Genomic DNA, 19,729 nt, shown 5'->3' on the forward strand with positions numbered 1-19,729 from the left:
TAAATTCACCGATGATTTTGTTTACACCACTCCTTCCCCACCTCCTGTTACGTGATATATACTCCTTTGTACAATGTGGTTACTGTTTGCTGTCCTGTAGGCTTACCACGGTATTCTTTCCCTTGCATTTTTTAACCTCCTAAATTCACTCCAGATCCTCTTGTGTCTCACAATTGTATTTATTGTGTCTCACAATCTCTTATTGGCTGTCCTACCGTCTTTTCTATCCGCCGTGTCCTTCCAAAATGTGAAATAACCCTGAATATTGACTACCAATATTCGACCTCCTCTTAAGCGTCATGTTTTTTTAGATCATTCCGTTTATCTTTATGGCGTTATTTCGTGGATTTTGTTTCGGATACGACATAACGCGCAGAACTTTTGGATTAGTTTTGAGGCCGCGATAGCTGGGCCGAACAACCACAACGATCATATTTGTATGACCATGGCTATTTCAAACGGATTGAATGTTGACTTCCAGGATTGTTTGTTCCTCTTTCGGACCCTTGTGTGCTGAATGTAGTCAATCGTTCGTTAATTTCAAAAATATTGCAACCTTAAAACCAAATCAAAAGTGCAGTTTGCTGCCCAGTACAAGTTCCTGTACATTTCTCCGCGTTTGAAGAAAGACAAACCAAACACCGAGGTTTATAATATTTTTAGCTGCCGAAACTTTTTCATTGAAAAAAAGTCAAAAACCTCACTTGGGTCATTATATATTTGGAATTAATATAATGATTCATCAGTTTAATAATCTGAACTATAATAGTCTACGAGAGAGGAAAGAAAAACGATGTTAAGCGACTCCTGGGCAGTGACAGGGGTAAGACTGTCTTTCCCCGTTTGAGAACATGTGGCATAGGTTGAATTAAAATACACATATTAAACACCGTAATTGGGGGAAATGACAAAGGATTTGATAATTGCTTGATATTTGCTTGCCCCCGCCCCTATACTGTGCACGCATATCCATAGCTTTTAGAGGGGAGAGAAAAGAAAAGGGAGGTAGACACAAAATGTTGGAGTAACTCAGCGGGACAGGCAGCGTCTCTGGAGAGAAGGAATGGGTGACGTTTCGGGTCGAGCCACTGAGTTACTCCAACATTTTGAGTCTACCTTCGATTTAAACCAGCATCTGCAGTTCTTCCCTACACAAATAAAAGGAAGGGTTATATCACCAAGGAAGAAAGCCTCACATACTGTAGAAGCTCAAAAGCCGCTCATACTGTTGAAGTTCCCTGTTGGGCGGATTAGTCTCATTTCTTTCACCCAGGGGTTGCTTTGCGAGAAGGAGACGCTTGGATCTTCCTGGATTGCGCTGTGGCTGTCTCTCCTATTGGCCGGGCAGCTCCCGGAAGTACCTTAGGCTGCTCCACGTCTGTCAGATTCGCCCGGGCTGAGTCAACAGTGGCCACCAGGTGAGACTCACCTGTTGCTTGCTGCTCCCCACCTGAGATCACAAGTAAGTGTGAACGGGTCACCAAACTGGCGGGCGGGGGGTGGTGTCAGACTATCTTTCCTAGAACTTCCGAAATGATTTGTGCACAGTTGAAACATGCAAGCTTCTAATCACTGAGCTCGTCTTATAGTGTCCAATTCGATGAAGTAAAACATACAGATGGAAGATGCAAACCAATGGGATTTAGGATGGTGACCAGATTGTGTGCCATGGCGATTCGTAGGAGAATGAGGCCATTTCACTGGCTGCACTGCCTCGGGTGGCTATCCGTGCTGGTAAGTGATATTAAACAGGGATAATAGGCGATGCGGACGCCAAGATTAATGTTTACGTAAGCGGTTCCAGGTTGAACTGCATCCTGTTCTTTTGCCCCGCTCTGCTGGTGACAGAGGTTGTGTGAGCTGGATCATCGTGCACCAATGAAAAGGGATTTAAACCCCTTGTCTGAAAGAAAAATCTGATTTTACACCACTGCCGTTTCCCATTTTTCATCAGTTTTCTAACTGAAATATATATATTTTTTAAAGTTATTTTTGGATTCATATTCTGGCACAGTTTTTGAAGATTATTCTATCCCACAATAAACCTTATCTAAAAGTAATCTCAAACAGTCTTATTTTAATTATTTGAAATTATGAGTCAGGTTATCAACCCAAGAATCAGTTTTATTAGCTTCTACTGATTTACCTTATTGTGAACCTTCACAGTTGTCGGTATTTCAATCTGATCTCCATTTGGCCTTTATTCACAAAATGCTGGAGTAACTCAGCGGGTCAGGCAGCATCTCAGGAGAGAAGGAATGGGTGACGTTTCGGGTCGATGCCCTTCTTCAGACTGATGTCAGGGGGCGGGACAAAGGAAGGCCTTTATTGTTGTACAAAAAGAGTGCAAATCTGTTGCTTTCTCAGATACAATTCCAGATTCTTGATACCATTTTTATGACTCCAGGTTCTATCCATGAGTTTGACATTCATCTCAAAGTAAAATTACAGCAAAAGTAGTTTCCGTGCTCCAGAGCATGCTGGAAAACAGCGACAAGCCCAGCACACCTGGCAGATAATAAGAGGGAGGGGGGAGGATAAGGGAGTTGAGGGGGGGAAAGGGGAGGGGGAGGGGGAGGGGGGGAGGGGGAGGGAGGGGAGGAGAGAGGATAAGGGGGGTTGAGGGGGAGGGGAGGGAGGGGGAGGAGAGAGGATAAGGGGGGTTGAGGGGGATGGAGTGGGGGGGGGAGGGGAAGGTAGGGGAAGGGAGGGGAGGGAGGGAGGGTGGAGAGGGGCGAGGGGGACCTGCACCAATGCAGGAGAGGATGGGCCCAACAGATCCACTTGGTCTAGTAGTGCCTATGTTCCTGAGATTTGGAAGGAAAGCACAAGGCAGACTGCTTGAGAGAATTGAATTTTGAGCCAAATCCAAATCCTTTTTTTGTACCCTTTTGGAAATATTAAAAATTTACCACAGGGAAACGTCATTTGGTCAATTTATACTCCATATAAGCAAATATAAACAAATAGTCCTATCAGAAATTGTAGAGAACTAAAAGTCTTATGAGAGCAAAGAACTTAACAATAAATATTATCAGATTTTTTTTTATTGAGCATAAAACTGATAAATATTGTTGCGTTTAATTAATGGCTTAATCCCGATGGCTACGCAGAGAATGTATGTTTTAATTTTAATCATTAATGGCTATGACTTGGAACATTTTGATGATAATAAGTACAGATAAAGGGTCTCGACCCAAAATCGCAACTGTCTATTTCCCTTACCGGCTGAGTTCCAAGCATGGAACATGAATTCAAGCATTTGCAGTTTCTCATGCCACCATTCAACGAGAATGTTGCTTCTCAAAAAAATAGGGAGAGGGATAATAGAGACCCACAGATTAGATAGCATGATATTGGTCATTGGACAACCAACAGGTTGATAACGGGACAGAGCTAACATGGTTTCATGATAGTGGAATTAAGTTTAATAATTATGGGTAGATTCACAAAGATACAAACATTGAGGAAGAACCAATAGATGGGATTTTAAAACATAACTAGGCTCAGTAATGGCGATCCTAGTTATTTTTTCTATCTAGTTTATTTTATGCCATCAGAATGGGGTTACGGGGAGGGGTTGGTGAGAGGTAACCTAAAATTGTAGAATTTAATGTTCATGTAAGCTACCCCAGCGGAATATGAGGTGCTGTTCCTCCAGTTTGCGTGTGGCCTCACTCTGGCAATGTAGGAGGCCCAGGCCCAGGGTTGTACTAGTTCTTTATTTAAAAACAAGGAGTAGCTCCAAAGAGAGGAAAGGTAGTGACAACTGAAAGTGGGAGTTAAGGAATTAAATGAAAGAAAAGGACAAGGAAAGCAAAAGGGGGAATAAAAAAATGCAGTGCCACCTCAAGGGAAAGCAAGATCAAGAGTGTTTTATTATCATATGTCCCAAAACAGAATAATGAAATTCTTACTTGCAGCAGCACAACAGAATATGTAAACATAGTACTCCGTAAACAATAGTACATCAGTCACACGATGGAGCTGATTTGTTAGTTGTTGGTGAGTATCCTTGTTTTTAAACTCTATTGATTTCTGAGAGCGCTGGATACAGCAAAGCCTATGGGACCAGGCAATATCCCAGCTGTGGTACTGAAGACTTGCACTCTGGAACTAGTTGTGCTTCTCGCTCAGCTGCTGTTGCACATTTACAACATTTGCCCCCAAGAAGGTAGAAAAATGCCTAAGTACCTTTTGTTCCCACAGAAGTAGAATAAATTGAAAGCAACTATTTGCCTCACAATCAGTTTACTCTTTATCATCAGCAAAGTGATGGAATCTGTAATTGACAGTGATATCAAAGGGCACTTGCTCACCAGTAAGGTACTTGTTAATACTAAGTTTGGATTTCTCAAGGCCAGGCATTTCTAAATCTCATTTCAGTCCAAACACAGATTAAAGATCAGAATTTCAGATGTAAGATAAGAATGGCATGAGAGGCGAAATTTGCCACAAACTGGAGTCATACTTTATATTAAACAAACATATCACTATTGGAAATTCTTTTGGACAGTGGCCTCAGCCTAATTACCTTTAACTGCTTCCTATATGACCTTCCTCCCATCATAATGTTGAAGTTATACATTTTCACTGGTGATTACACAATGCTAAGTTTCATTCACAAGTCCTTAAAACAGAATAAGCAGTGTTTGTATGCAGCAAAAGTAGTCAACATTCAGGTATGGGTTGATAAGTGACTCACCTGCTTACTCCCCAAAGACTTTCTATGATCCACAAAGCCAAATCAGGATTGTATGATCAGTACAATTCCCAACAGCCATAAGGAAGCTTAACCCTATTCATGACGAGATGCTCAGTAATTGGCTCCCCTATCCATTGCCTTTAATTTTAATTTTTCCATTAACAATGGCTGCAGTTACTGCCAAGCACAAAATACACTATAGTTACTTCCCAACGCCACTCTGATGGTACTTCCCAAACACATGACCTCTCCAACCAAGAATAACTAATAAATTTAGTCAGATTATGGCACCACAATCACCTACAAATTCTCCTTGTTCCTCCCTCTCAATGAAAGTCATACCTATCCTACCTGACTGACCTCCACAGACACACTCCCACCCATACCCTCCGCTCTGCTGCTGCTAACCTCCTGTCCCCCCCCATCCGGACCAAACTCAGATCCTGGGGGGACAGGGCTTTCTCCATCGCTGCTCCCACACTCTGGAACTCACTACCCCAAACCGTCAGAGACTCCTCCTCACTCACCACATTCAAAACATCACTGAAGTCTCACCTGTTCAGCACTGCCTTCAACCACTGACTGTCACCTCACCTTCTTTTTCCTTTTCTGTTCGTTTACTTATTTATCTATTTATTTTATTTTCTATGTTTTAGTAAACCCTGTAAAGCGTCTTTGAATGTTTAGAAAAGCGCTATATAAATGTAATGCATTATTATTATTATTATTATTATTATCCTGACATAGAAATACAACACCTTTCCTTCATTTCCATTGTATGTAAATCCTGAAGCTGCAAATCCTGAATTTGCCTAAACCACAACACTACTGTATGCAGCTACCTATACTGGAAGGCTGCACCAATTCAAACAGATGGGTCACCCACAGATTATAGTCATAGAGCCATACAACACAGAAATGGGTCATTGATCACTTGAGTCTGCGCAGACCATCAATCACCCATTTTTACACTTATCCCATGCTCATCTATTTTATCCTTTCCATCTTCCCATCAACTCCTTCCCAGATTATCCTCCTCACCTCCACACTAGGGCAATTGGGAGGCTAAGTAACCTACCAATTTGCATATCCTTGGGATTTGGAAGGAAATCAGGGAACGTGGAGCAAACCCATGTCATAGCAGGGAGAAAGTGTAAACTGCCTATAGATTGCACTGCAGGTCATTTTGGGGTGGCACGGTGGCGCAGTGGTGGAGTTCCTGCTTTACAGTGCCAGAGACACAGGTTTAAGCCTGACCTCGGGTGCTGTCTGTATGGAGTTTGTACATTCTCCCTGTGACCGCATGAGTTTTCTCTGGATGCTCTGGTTTCCTCCCACACTCCAGAGACGTACAGGTTTGTAGGTTAATTGGCTTTGGTAAGTTGTAAAATTGTCGCTAGTGTGTAGGTTAGTGCACAGGGTGATTGCTGGTGGGCGCAGTCTAGGTGGGCCGAAGGGCTTGTTCCCATGCTGTATCTCTAAAGTCTGATGATCAGGGTCGCATCTGGGTTGCTGGTGTTGTGAGGCAGCAACTCCACCTGAGGCACCACTGTGCCGTTCCAAAGACAATTGGATATGGGACTTGTCAGCAATTTTTGAATTCAATAAATGAATAAATAAAAATTAGATTTAGATTTTCGAAAGACTTTCACAAAAGTGCCACTGATGATGTTGCACAAGCTTAGGGTTCATGGGATTGATGGCATTATCTTGAGTATTGCTCGGGAGTTGGTTAACAATTGGAAAACAGAGGATATGGACCCGAAGAAAGGGAGTTTGTGGAGTGCCTCCGAGATGGATTCTTAGAGCAGTTTGTACTGGAGCCTACCAGGGAGAAGGCAATTCTGGATTTAGTGTTATGTAATGAACCAGATTTGATAAGGGAACTAAAGGTAAAAGAGCCATTAGGAGGTAGTGATCATAATATGATAAATTTTAATCTACAGTTTGAGAGAGAGAAGGAAAAATCGGAAGTGTCAGCACTACAGTTGATCAAAGGGGACTATGAAGGCATGAGGGAGGAGCTGGCCAGAGTTGACTGGAAAGAGACCCTAGCAGGGAAGACGGTGGAACAACAATGGCAGGTATTTCTGGGAAGGTGCAGGATCAGTTCATTCCAAAGAGGAAGAAAGATTCTAAGGGGAGTAAGAGGCGACCGTGGCTGACAAGGGAAGTCAAGGACAGTATAAAAATAAAAGAGAAGTATAACATAGCAAAGATGAGCGGAAAGCCAGAGGATTGGGACTCTTTTAAAGAGCATCAGAAGATAACTAAAAATGCAATATGGGGAGAAAAGATGAGGTATGAAGGTAAGCTAGCCAAGAATATAAAGGAGGATAGAAAAAGTTTCTTTAGGTCCGTAAAGAGGAAAAAAATAGTTAAGACAAATGTGGGTCCCTTGAAGACAGAAGCAGGTGAACTTATTATGGGTAATAAGGAAATGGCAGACGAGTTAAACAGGTACTTTGGATCTGTCTTCACTAAGGAAGACACAAACAATCTCCCAGATGTTCTAGTGGCCAGAGATCCTAGGGTGACGGAGGAACTGAAGGAAATTCATATTAGGCGGGAAATGGTGTTGGGTAGACTGATGGGACTGAAGGTTGATAAATCCCCAGGGCCTGATGGTCTGCATCCCAGGGTACTTAAGGAAGTGGCTCTAGAAATCGTGGATGCATTGGTGATCATTTTCCAATGTTCCATAGATTCAGGATCAGTTCCTGTGGATTGGAGGGTAGCTAATGTTATCCCACTTTTTAAGAAAGGAGGGAGAGAGAAAACAGGAAATTATAGACCAGTTAGCCTGACATCAGTGGTGGGGAAGATGCTGGAGTCAATTATAAAAGAAGAAATTACAGAACATTTGGATAGCAGTAACAGGATCATTCCAAGTCAGCACGGATTTATGATGGGGAAATCATGCTTGACTAATCTTCTGGAATTTTTTGAGGATGTAACTAGAAAAATGGACAAAGGAGAGCCAGTGGATGTGGTGTACCTGGATCTTCAGAAAGTCTTCGATAAGGTCTCACATAGGAGATTAGTGGGCAAAATTAGAGCACATGGTATTGGGGGTAGGGTACAGACATGGATGGAAAATTGGTTGGCAGACAGGAAACAAAGAATAGTGATAAATGGGTCCCTCTCAGAATGGCAGGCAGTGACTAGTGGGGTACCGCAAGGCTCGGTGCTGGACCGTAGCTATTTACAATATACATTAATGACTTAGATGAAGGGATTAAAAGTGACATTTGCAAATTTGCAGATGCACAAAGCTGGGTGACAGTGTGAAGTGTGAGGATGATGCTATGAGGTTGCAGGGTGACTTGGACAGGTTGTGTGAGTGGGCTGATGCATGGCAGATGCAGTTTAATGTGGATAAATGTGAGGTTATCCAGTTTGGTGGTAAGAACAGGAAGGCAGATTATCTGAATGGTGTCAAGTTAGAAAAAGGGGAAGTACAACGAAATCTGGGTGTCCTAGTTCATCAGTCACTGAAAGTAAGCAGGCAGTGAAGAAAGCTAATGGAATGTTGAGTATAGGAGCAAAGAGGTCCTTCTGCAGTTGTACAGGGCCCTAGTGAGACCGCAACTGGAGTACCGTGTGCAGGTTTGGTCTCCAAATTTGAGGAAGGACATTCTTACTATTGAGGGAGTGCAGCGTGAGTTCACGTGGTTGATTCCAGGAATGGCGGGACTGTCGTATGTTGAAAGACTGGAGTGACTGGGCTTATATACTCTGGAATTTAGAAGGATGAGAGGGGATCTTATTGAAACATATAAGATTATTAAGGGATTGGACACGTTAGAGGCAGGAAACATGTTCTCGATGTTGGGGGAGTCCCGAACCAGGGGGCACAGTTTAAGAATAAGGGGTAGGCCATTTAGAACGGAGATGAAGAAAAACGTTTTCACTCAGAGAGTTGTGAAGCTGTGGAACTCTCTGCCTCAGAAGGCAGTGGTGGCTAATTCCCTGGATGCTTTCAAGATAGAGCTAGATAGAGCTCTTAATGAGAGCAGAGTCAAGGGATATGGGGAGAAGGCAGGAGCGGGGTACTGATTGTGGATGATGAGCCATGATCACAGTGAATGGCGGTGCTGGCTCGAAGGGCCGAATGGCCTCCTCCTGCACCTATTGTCTATTGTCTATAATGGTATTTTTCAGATTGATGGTATCACAAAATGCTGGAGTAACTCAGCAGGTCAGGCAGCATCTCAGGAGAGAAGGAATGGGTGACGTTTCGGGTCGAGACCCTTCTTCAGACTGATGTCAGGGGGGCAGGACAAAGAAAGAATATAGGTGGAGACAGGAAGATAGAGGGAGAACTGGGAAGGGGGAGGGGAAGTGAGGGACAGAGGAACTATCTAAAGTTGGAGAAGTCAATGTTCATACCGCTGGGCTGCAAGCTGCCCAAGCAAAATATGATGTGCTGTTCCTCCAATTTCCGGTGGGCCTCACTATGGCACTGGAGGAGGCCCATGATAGAAAGGTCAGACTGGGACTGGGAGGGGGAGTTGAAGTGCTCAGCCACCGGGAGATCAGGTTGGTTAAGGCAGACTGAGCGAAGGTGTTGAGCGAAACGATTGCCGAGCTTGCGTTTGGTGTCGCCGAGTGGACCAGGGAGTTACGAATTTATACCATATGTCAATGACTGATTGTATTGGACTGATGGCACAAAGCTAAATGGGGAAATAAGTCTTGAGAAGGGTGTAAAATTGTTGGAAAGATATACAAACTGTTGTGTGATTGAACACATTATTCAGTAAAATATCCACTTTGGAAGGAAAATGGAAAAGAAGAATATGGCACAGCAGAATATTCGTATGAGGTGTGAGATCTATAAACATTGGTAAGGGGAGGACATGGGGCTAATGCAAAGGAATCAAGAACACTTAATGTACAGGTACAGAAAGTAAAGTGCTATTTTGTTTGACAATAAGCCAAAGGGTTATTGTGTAAGTGTTGTTGTTTGTGCACTTTTATTAGGCTTTGACGAGGCCACCTACAGTTACATAGAAACATAGAGAATAGGTGCAGGAGGAGGCCATGGGGCCCTTCGAGCCAGCACGGCCATTCATTGTGATTATGGCTGATCATCTACAATCAGTAACCTGTGCCTGCCTTCTCCCCATATCCCTTGATTCCACTAGCCCCAAGAGCTCTATCTAACTCACTTTTAAATTCATCCAGTGAATTTGCCTCCACTGCCTTCTGTGGCAGAGAATTCCACAAATTCATAACTCTGGGTGAAAATGTTTCTTCTCACCTCAGTTTTAAATGGCCTCCCCTTTATTCTTAGACTGTGTCCCCTGGTTCTGGACTCCCCCAATATTGGGAACATTTTTCCTGCATCCAGCTTGTCTAGTCCTTTTATGATTTTATACGTCTCTATAAGATCCCCTCCTCATCCTTCTAAACTCCCGTGAATACAAGCCTAGTCTTTCCAATCTTTCCTCATATGACAGTCCCTCCATCCCAGGGATTAACCCCGTGAACCTACGCCGCACTGCCTCAATAGCAAGGGCATCCTTCCTCAAATTAGGAGACCAAAACTGCACATAATACTCCAGATGTGGTCTCACCAGAGCCCTATACAACTGCAGAAGGACTTCTTTGCTCCTGTACTCAAATCCTCTCATTATGACAGCCAACATGCCATTAGCTTTCTTCACTGCCTGCTGTACCTGCATGCTTACTTTCAGTGACTGGTGTACAAGGACACCAAGGTCTCATTGCATTTCCCCTTTACCTAATTTGACACCATTGAGATAATAATCCGCCTCCTTATTTTTGCCGCCAAAGTGGATAACCTCACATTTATCTATATTATACTGCATCTGCCCACTCACTCAACCTGTCCAAGTCACCCTGTAACCTCCTAACATCCTCTTCGCAGTTCACACTGCCACCCAGCTTTGTATCATCCGCAAACTTGCTAGTGTTACTTCTAATTCCATCATCCAAATCATTAATATATATATTGTAAATAGTTACGGCCCCAGCACAGAGCCTTGCGGCACTCCACTCGCCACTGCCTGCCATTCTGAAAAGGACCCGTTTACTCCTACTCTTTGCTTCCTGTGTGCAACAATTCTCTATCCATGTCAATGCCCTACCCCCAATACCATGTGCTCTAACTTTGCTCACCAACCTCCCGTGGTACCTTATCAAAGGCTTTCTGAAAGTCCAGATACACTACATCCACTGACTCTCCTTCATCCATTTTACTTGACACATCCTCAAAAAAATTCCAGAAGATTAGTCAAGCAGGATTTCCCCTTCATAAATCCATGCTGACTTGGACCAATCCTTTTACTGCTCTCCAGATGCACCATTATTACCTCTTTAATAATTGACTCCAGCATCTTCCCCAACACCAATGTCAGGCTAACTGGCCTATAATTCCCCATTTTCTCTCTCTCTCTCGCTCCTTTCTTGAAAAGTGGGATAACATTAGCTACCCTCCAATCCACAGGCACTGATCGGGAATCTATTGAACATTGGAAAATGATCACCATGATTTCTTGAGCCACCTCCTTGATTACAGGGAGCTATTTTCCCTAAAAGCGGAGATACTTTTTGAATGTCGATTTTCTGGATTGATTGATGTCTGAAGAAGGATGAATATATTTTCCTTGTATTCTCTGAGGTTTAGAAGAATGGAATCTAGTGGGCTAGGAATATATATGCTGGAGGCTTTCTTCTCCAGCTGAAAAGTCCTGAATCGGGAATTATGATTCTTACCAAATGACATTTAGCACAGGATCTCTGAGATTTTGCAAAAATTACTGGATCTCTGGTGATTTTGGAGCTATATCCAAGTTAATGCACATGTCACATGTGTGAACCTGACATTGCACTATTGCAACTAACCATTGCATTGCAACTATTCATCTAGTCAGTGGAAGCTTGTACTTGTGGTCCATAGCCTGAAATTGCTTGACATTTACTATTCACTAATATTCTCAGATATGGGAAGGGAAATGGCCATTTCAGGAATGAGGAAAAATCCTTTCACTCTGCAGTTTGCAAATCTTTAGAGATTTACTCTGTTGGGAATTGTGGAATATGGGGATTGATGGAAAAGAGAGATTAGTATAGAAATACTATGGCCTATTCCTACTCTTATTATCCCCATAATTTTTTTGCATCTTGTTTCTGTATCGTATTCAGCTTGTTCTGACGTGCCCACAAACATTTGGCTGCCAATTCTTTTGCTTTACAGCTGTGTATAAAGGAGTTTCACATGTCCTCTGTTCACATGTCATCTTAGATTAAATCCAATTAATTTTAGAAAGAAGTCTCCAAATGTCACAAAAAATCAGATGGATTACAATGCCACATAAATGCGACAATATTTTTTGTAATTTATATCTTCATTGCGGGGCATGGAAGTCCAGGTTTGTTGGTTGTTGGGGACGGAAGTAAGATTGATATTTATTATTTGATCTCCTACTCCAATCATTTTCAGATCAATCAACTGGATTTTCTAAACCAGTAGACAGGGGAGGAGTGTGATTTATTAAAAACATACTGTATGTTGGCCTTGTTTTTCCACCTACTTCCATGTTTCTGCTGATGCTGCACATAAGCAGCACAGCTGAACTTCTTGGTGTTGGAAACTTTTATCTTCAGTAGTTCAATTTGAAAGTTGCCATCATCTATTGTTTACTCAATCATAATCCAGTGGAAGTTATTAACATAATAAAGAGAATAAAAAATTATAATGATTGCATGTATAAATAATTCCATGAAGTATGATTGTTAAATTTTGGATGTTATGTGGAGAAAACAATATTGCCAAGATTATCACTCTTCAAGTTTAATTCTCATTTGTTGTTTGTGTTATGTGAATTACTTTTTCATAATTCTAAGGGGCCATTTTAGGTAATGTATTATGAGATATGTGAAAGATTAAAAACTATTAATATTTAAAATATTAAACATCATGACAATGGTGATGGTGATCTAACAGAAGTTTGATGTTTGTGGATTTCTTTAGGTACCAGCACCTTCCAACAGTGCAGATACTGCACAAACTACATCTGTTTTGAAATTATCAGGAGATAGAATGGTCAAAGATTTCATTCGATTCATTAATGCAACTGATGTGGTCGAGGCCAAGTATAAACTCTCTATTGAATATTTATGTTCTGAACCGAGTACTGTTGGTGTTGAGGTGCTAGTCTCGACTGATGTCAAAATTGGCATCACTATTTACAGGAAAAAATGGAAATGTAAGAAACATCTTCTTAGCGTCAGCAATCGGACACTGTGGGTGAAATTTCCAAGCATCATGTTATACAGACCTGATAATTTGATCAAACACTCCATTGTCATTAACAATGTAATATTAAGAGCCTGGATTATAAATACCAACCAGGGAGCATCTGAGAATCATGAGGCAAATTTTTATGAACAAGCAATGGCTAGAACCTACAAATTGCTGAAGACATTCAGTCCTTTCGAAAGGCCTTACAAAGATCATAAACACTGCCTTCAGTGGGACACAGAGAAGATGGAAGCAATAAAAGAAAAACATATACCCCAATGCTTGCTTGAAAATGGTATGTGTATATTACTTCACTTACTTAACTGAAGGTAACTTTCAACAGAAAAGTAAACCATTTGGTTTAGCGTGACTATGTGTGCTGTAGGTTCCAAGTAAAAACTCAAAAAAAAAAAAAAAATCCTTTCTCTACCTCCTGCTTTTTAATTTTCTGCCCTCAAGTGTTTGGAGAAATCATTCTATAAATGTTTCCAAATGAATAATCACATTTACTGGTACTGTTGAATTATTATCTGAATAAGTTTAGCGCATTCAAAGTACCACAACATTCTCAACCTTTTCAATTAATTTGGGTCCTTGTGGTACTCATGTCTATCTTTGCTCTCAAATTTGCACAATCCAGGTAGGAAATTGCTATGTGGATGTGCATTTCAATTTATCACATTGATATTTGCCTTCACTGGCTTTGCATCAACTGATTTAATAATATGTCTGCTACTCATTTCGGTTCTGTCTGATCAGTTTCCAGAAGTCAAAGATGAAAAGTATCATTTTGTTGTAAATATTTAGAGTTACAATATCTTTTATGAAATTAATATTTTTATTAAGGCTATTATTTTACATCTTTTGGAAGTTGCATTTTAGAAACGGGGGTATTTTTCCATTGGAAGTGCCCCAAACTTTCAATTCATTTGGAATAACATCATATTGAAAACAACTTTCATTGGCTTCAATGTACTGATTCAATATCAGCCTGCACAGTTGTGCTATGATTCTAATCCCATGAATGCTATATATTTTACCATTATCTGTCATGTATCCTCCAACCAACCTACTTGGCTGTAAGTTACACCTTGGCATGGAAATCTGGGATAACACTTCAGTGAAGTTCTGAAAGCGTGAGTGCCATCTTTTGGATGAGACGATTCATTGACATCCCATTCCGCCTCCAATCTTTGAAGTAATTCTCAAGGCACCAATATGGAAGAAAAGCTAGGGAGTTATCACTGGTGCCCCAGACTAGTGTACCTTTCTTTCTTTGCCTGACCCATTTCACTCTCACCAACTATCTACCATCTGCAAGGTAATATCAAGAAAGCTAAATAAGCATTATTGTGTTGCTGTTCATATGAACTTGCCGTACACAAATTGGCTATTCCTCTCTACGTTTGCACTTCACTTCAAAAAGCACTTTTATTGTCAGTGGGAGGACTGAAAAAACACTATGGAAATATAACTTTAGTTTTGAGAAAAATGTTGTCTTCCTCTACCACCAGCTGTGCCCTCTGGAATTCTTTCCTGTAGCCTACCCATCTCTTTACCTCTCCATCTAACTCCAACCATCCCTGTCCTATCCCTGAAATTGACACACAGAGAAATTATTTTTGAATATGGTCTTTCAAAGCCATCTTGTGATTTTGTTACATAAGAAGTGTTATGCAAATATAAGTTATTTTATTGTTGTAAATAGTTAGAATTGGTCATGTAAGTTAATTAGGGTACAGTGATGCAATGATTATTTAGATACATGGACAAATAGAGACACAAATAGTTAAGATTTCACCATAGCGGGGGGATTTAAATGCAGTTAGTTAAATAACTTTTGAATAAAGATCTGGTAATATTGAACTATTTATATGAAACGACCAGATTGTTATCAAAGACCTTGAGAGAATGAAATTGGCTGTTCTAATGTGAACAGGCTTGTTAGTGATTTCAGAACCTTAGCAATGTGATTAAGTTAAGCTTTACTCGAGGTGGCCCAGCAAACCATTTGATTGCAACAAACTGCAGTTTCAAAGAACGATAAATGCTAAACAGGATGGAGTAACAGCCATGACCTTATTGAATAGCATGGCTGGCACAAGGGGCCACTCCTGCTTCTTTTTACGCTCTTAACATCTGGGTATGTGTAAGAAGGAACTGCAGATGCTGGTTTACACCAAAGATAGACACAAAATGCTGGAGCACCTCAGCGGGTCAGGCTGTATCTCTGTAGAAAAGGAACAGGTGACATTTTTGGGTCAAGATCCTTCATCTCCTCTTAACATCTGGGGTTGACATAAACACTGGATTTGACAAAAAAAACAAGTACATTTGGCACAGTCAACCCTGCAAACTCTTCCAAGTTAACATGCTTAGAATGCCAGCGGTGAAAGACGTGGCCATGGACTAGTCCAGCGGAAGCTTGACACGGTCAGAATAAGATCTTTGATCTAACATCCTAGATTCTTCCATCGGTACCCTGTGCTTACTCTGTCCTACCATCAGGGCTGTGCTGGCATCAGAGCCCTGGGGAAATGGCCCTGGTCTGAATATTAATTTCAGGCTTTTAAGAAGTCCCTTGGCCTCAGGTCAATCACTGACATGGGAGCTTGTTGCTGATGAATCAATATTTCTCTGTGTAGGGACCAATTCAATTTGAGCATGTCCCACAAGCCAGTATTGGAGAACAGCTCTGAGAATTTTAAAAGAGAGCCCTTTTTTATTTGGATAAGGTGGCCTTTAGTTTAGAGATACTACTTGGAGACAGGCCCTTCATCTCACCAAGTCCAGACCTCTCATTGATCAACTATTGAAACTAGTTCTATTTTATCCCAAGTTCGCATCCACTCCCGACAAATTAGAGGCATTTACAGAGGCCAAGTAGCCTACAGACCTGCACATCTTTGGGATGTGGGAGGTAACTAGAGCACCCGGAGGAAACCCACATGGTCACAGGGAGAACATGCAAACTCCACACAAACAGCACCTAAGGTCAGGATTGAACCCAGGTCTCTGGTGCTATGAGCCAGCAGCCTTACCAGTTGTGCCAATGTGCCGCCCATTCAGAGTAATTTGTAAGTGTGGTCGGTATTGCAAAGTGAACTCTTATTACAACTATTTTATTTTCAGTTAAGTGCCACCAATCCAGCAGATTCAGTTTCAGATTAGTTTTTTCACTCGGACAAGTAGACTTCCAATAAAATTCTGGTAAATGATAGATAATATGCCTTGAAATGCCTTTTCTTGTTATGTAATAGAGTTTTTTTCCCCTTTTCCCTAGATGTTGTGGAGCTGCTTTGTTTTCCATTTGCATCAACAGGTTTGAGGTATGGAATAACAAAAAGGTTAAAAAAATTTAATAACCTAGAAATGGAGCTGACTGGTAAACAACTTCTCAATAACCCAAGGTATGCCCAACAACCTCAAATGTTCCAATTAACATTCGCATGTAAAATAGTTATTGTTAGGAAGTGTTTGTAATTAATACTTCAGAATTACAAACTTCAGAATTACAAACTTCAGAGATTTTAATTTATACTTCAGATACCTGCAGAAGGGTAGGTATCTATAATATATATAGATACCTAGCCTTCTGTATATGTATATATGTATTCTAATTAGCCTCGACTAATTTAAATTTAAGCAAAGCAGAACATGTACATAACGATGAATGCTTTCAGAGAGGCACTTAACATGCCTCAAAGTCTCCACTGTTGTTCCTGTACCCAAAAGGCCAAGCAATACTGGCCAATGACTACAGGACTGTCTCACTGACCTCTGTCACCATGAAGACCCTTGAAAGACGTGCTGACTCACCTGAAAAATATCACAAACCCCCTGCTGGACCCCATGCAGTTTGCCTACCGGGCCAATAGATCAGTGGATGACGTAGTCAACCTAGGCCTGCACTTCATCCTCCAGCACCTAGACCGCCAGGGGACCTATGCAAGGATTTTGTTTATAGATTTTAGCTCTACATTCAACACCATTGTGCCAGAGCTACTACACTCCAAACTCTCCCAGCTGACTGTGCCTGAACCCCTCTGTCAGTGGATCATCAACTTCCTGACAGACAGAAAGCAGCATGTGAGGCTGGGAACGCACATCTTGGACCCACAGACCCTCAGCATAGGTAACCGCAAAGTTGGGTACTCTCCCCTCTTATTTACTCTCTCTACACCAATGACTGCACCTCCACAGACTCCTCTGTCATGCTTCCCAAGTTTGCAGATGACACAACCCTGATTGGACTGATCCAGGATGGGGAGGAATCTGCCTACAGATGAGAAGTGACACAGCTGGTGTCCTGGTGCCATTGCAACAACCTGGAGCTCAATGCTCTTAAGACAGTGGAATTGATTGTAGACTTTAGGTGAGCTCCCCCTCACCTCCCCCCACTCACCATCAACAAAACCACATTCATCTGTGGAGTCATTTAAGTTCCTTGGAACCATCATCTCCAGGGACCTTAAAAGGGAGGCCACCATCGACTCAACAGTCAAAAAGGCCCAACAGAGGATGTACTTCCTGTGGCAGCTGAGAAAACACAATCTGCCACAGGCAATGATGGTCCAATACTATACTGCCATCATAGAGTCTGTCCTCACCTTCTCCATCATGATCAGGTTTGGCTCAGCCACCAAGCATGAAATCCAGAGGCTGCAGCGCATCGTTCGATCAGCCGAGAAGGTTGTTGGCTGCAACCGTCCCGTCCCCCCATCGACGAACTGTACACTGCAAGGGCCAGGAAGTGAGTGGGCAAGATCATCGCTGACCCCTCCCACCCTGGCCACAAACTCTTTGAAGCACTTCCCTCTGGAAGGCGACTCCGTCCTGTCAAAGCCGCCACAGCCAGACATAAAAACAGCTTTTTTCCCACGAGCAGTAGCTCTACTCAACAGCCTAAAGTCTGTAGCCTCCTCTTGCTCTGGTCTTTTTTTCATTCTTCCCATGTTTAAATTATAATGTTTTATTCCTTAATTGTTTACTGTATATCGTGTTGTTACTTGCGAGCAAAGCACCAAGGCAAATTCCTTGTATGTATACGTACTTGGCTAATAAAATGTATTCAATTCAATTCAATTCAACCATGAAAATACACCTAGGGATCTGCGTGTGACATTATTTTGTAGATTTCATTTCTATTTACATTATTTTTGTGTTATATAATCATATTATTTCTACAATAATGTTTGATAGGTTCACTATATCAATCTGGATTTATGTCCTCGACACATGCAAACAGTATCTTTGTGGGATCATTCATCAGATCAATGAAAAACAGAAGTATGGCACCCCATTGTTGTTTCTCACGTCAAATGGTAAGCTTCAATGAGAATCTGAGGTTGCCAAATATATTTAACCAAAGCAATCATGTTATGCCAGAGATAAGATTTAGGGCTTTCACTTTTCTCATTGCTGAGTGGGTGATTTGGTCAATTGAGGAAAAGAGTATTTGAAATTCAAGATCTCAGAGCTGTCACAAAACTAGTGATCTACTTCAAAGCAGTGCCCATTGGCCTCCTATATGCTTCAGACTCTTGAACTTCCCACAACAAGCACCTCAAGGCACAGGGAAAGTACCATCTACGATGATTCCACAGAATTCTGCAAATTCACTGCATGGACCAGCAAACCACCATCAGTGTCCTCTCTCAAATCAACATACTCTATATTGCAATTGGGCAGTCACCTGGTTCAGGTCATTATATAGACGTATTTGTTGTTTCTAGTTCTTTGGGTTCTCTGGGTTGTCTAGTTACCAACTTTCTGCAATGGTTGAACCATTCCGTTCCCTCAAATGTTGCCATCTTCAGTCATCTCCCTGTATTATCTGCAATTACCTCCCTGCCACCCATTTGCAACAAAGAGATTCCTGGTGTGAGTACATAGTGTGATACCGCAATGCAGAAGAGTCGGCTAGTACACCTTGGCCTACATAATATTTAAGTTCCATTAATTTCTAATAACTATGCTATTGTAATTTTCTTTAGGTAATATTCACTTTCAGATGATGCTATCCTCTGGAAAATACAATGCAGGATTATCGAATTTCAAACTGATATTGAGGCGATGGTGTCGACTGGATCTCACCATGCAAGGAAGACACGTAACAATTTTTTTTAAATGAATTCCTGCTGTTTGATAAACTACCATTATCTTTTCTTTGCATTCTTTTCTTCATACTCATAGACCATGACCATGCCGACCAAGTTGACATAATGGGATCGTCTCATTTGCCTGCATTTAGCCTATATCCCTGTAAACCCTTCCTATCCATATATCCATCCAAATGTCTTTTAAAAGTCATAATTTTATCCGCTTCTATAACTTCCTCTGGCACCTCATTCCAGATACGGACTACCTTCTGAGGGAAACATTTGCCCCTGAGGTCCTGCTTAAATCTCTCCTCTCTCACCGTAATTCTTTGCCCACTAATTTTTGAATCTTCTACCCTGGGAAAGGGACTGAGAGCGTTTGTTCACCTTACCCCTGCCCCTCATGATCCTGTACACCTCAAAAAGGTCACCCCTTATGCAACAAAGATAAATGTCCCAGCCCATCCAACCTCTCCCTATAATTCAAGCCTGCACCCTGGTGAGTATTTTTTGTGCTCTTTCCATCTTTTGATATTCCTCCTAAAGCTGGGCAAACAGAACTGCACATAGTACTCAAAGTGTGGTCTCACCAAGATGTGTACAGCTGCTTCATGATATTCCAACGGTTGTACTCAATACCCTTGCCAATGA

General features: G+C 41.7%; 1 protein-coding gene across 1 annotated transcript in view; it reads left to right on the top strand.

Moving 5' to 3' along the window:
- LOC144594226 (protein sel-1 homolog 3-like) overlaps nt 1-19,729 on the top strand; it is an 80,191-nt gene that overhangs the window by 6,909 nt on the left and 53,553 nt on the right. The window contains exons 2-7 of the mRNA XM_078400457.1: nt 1,274-1,462; nt 1,590-1,734; nt 12,708-13,272; nt 16,261-16,387; nt 18,180-18,301; nt 18,974-19,089. Of these exons, the coding sequence (XP_078256583.1) occupies nt 1,636-1,734; nt 12,708-13,272; nt 16,261-16,387; nt 18,180-18,301; nt 18,974-19,089 (1,029 nt within the window). The 5' untranslated portion in view covers nt 1,274-1,462; nt 1,590-1,635. The remainder of the gene's footprint in view (nt 1-1,273; nt 1,463-1,589; nt 1,735-12,707; nt 13,273-16,260; nt 16,388-18,179; nt 18,302-18,973; nt 19,090-19,729) is intronic.

This window comes from Rhinoraja longicauda, chromosome 1, assembly GCF_053455715.1.
Source record: "Rhinoraja longicauda isolate Sanriku21f chromosome 1, sRhiLon1.1, whole genome shotgun sequence".
NCBI lineage: Eukaryota > Metazoa > Chordata > Chondrichthyes > Rajiformes > Arhynchobatidae > Rhinoraja > Rhinoraja longicauda.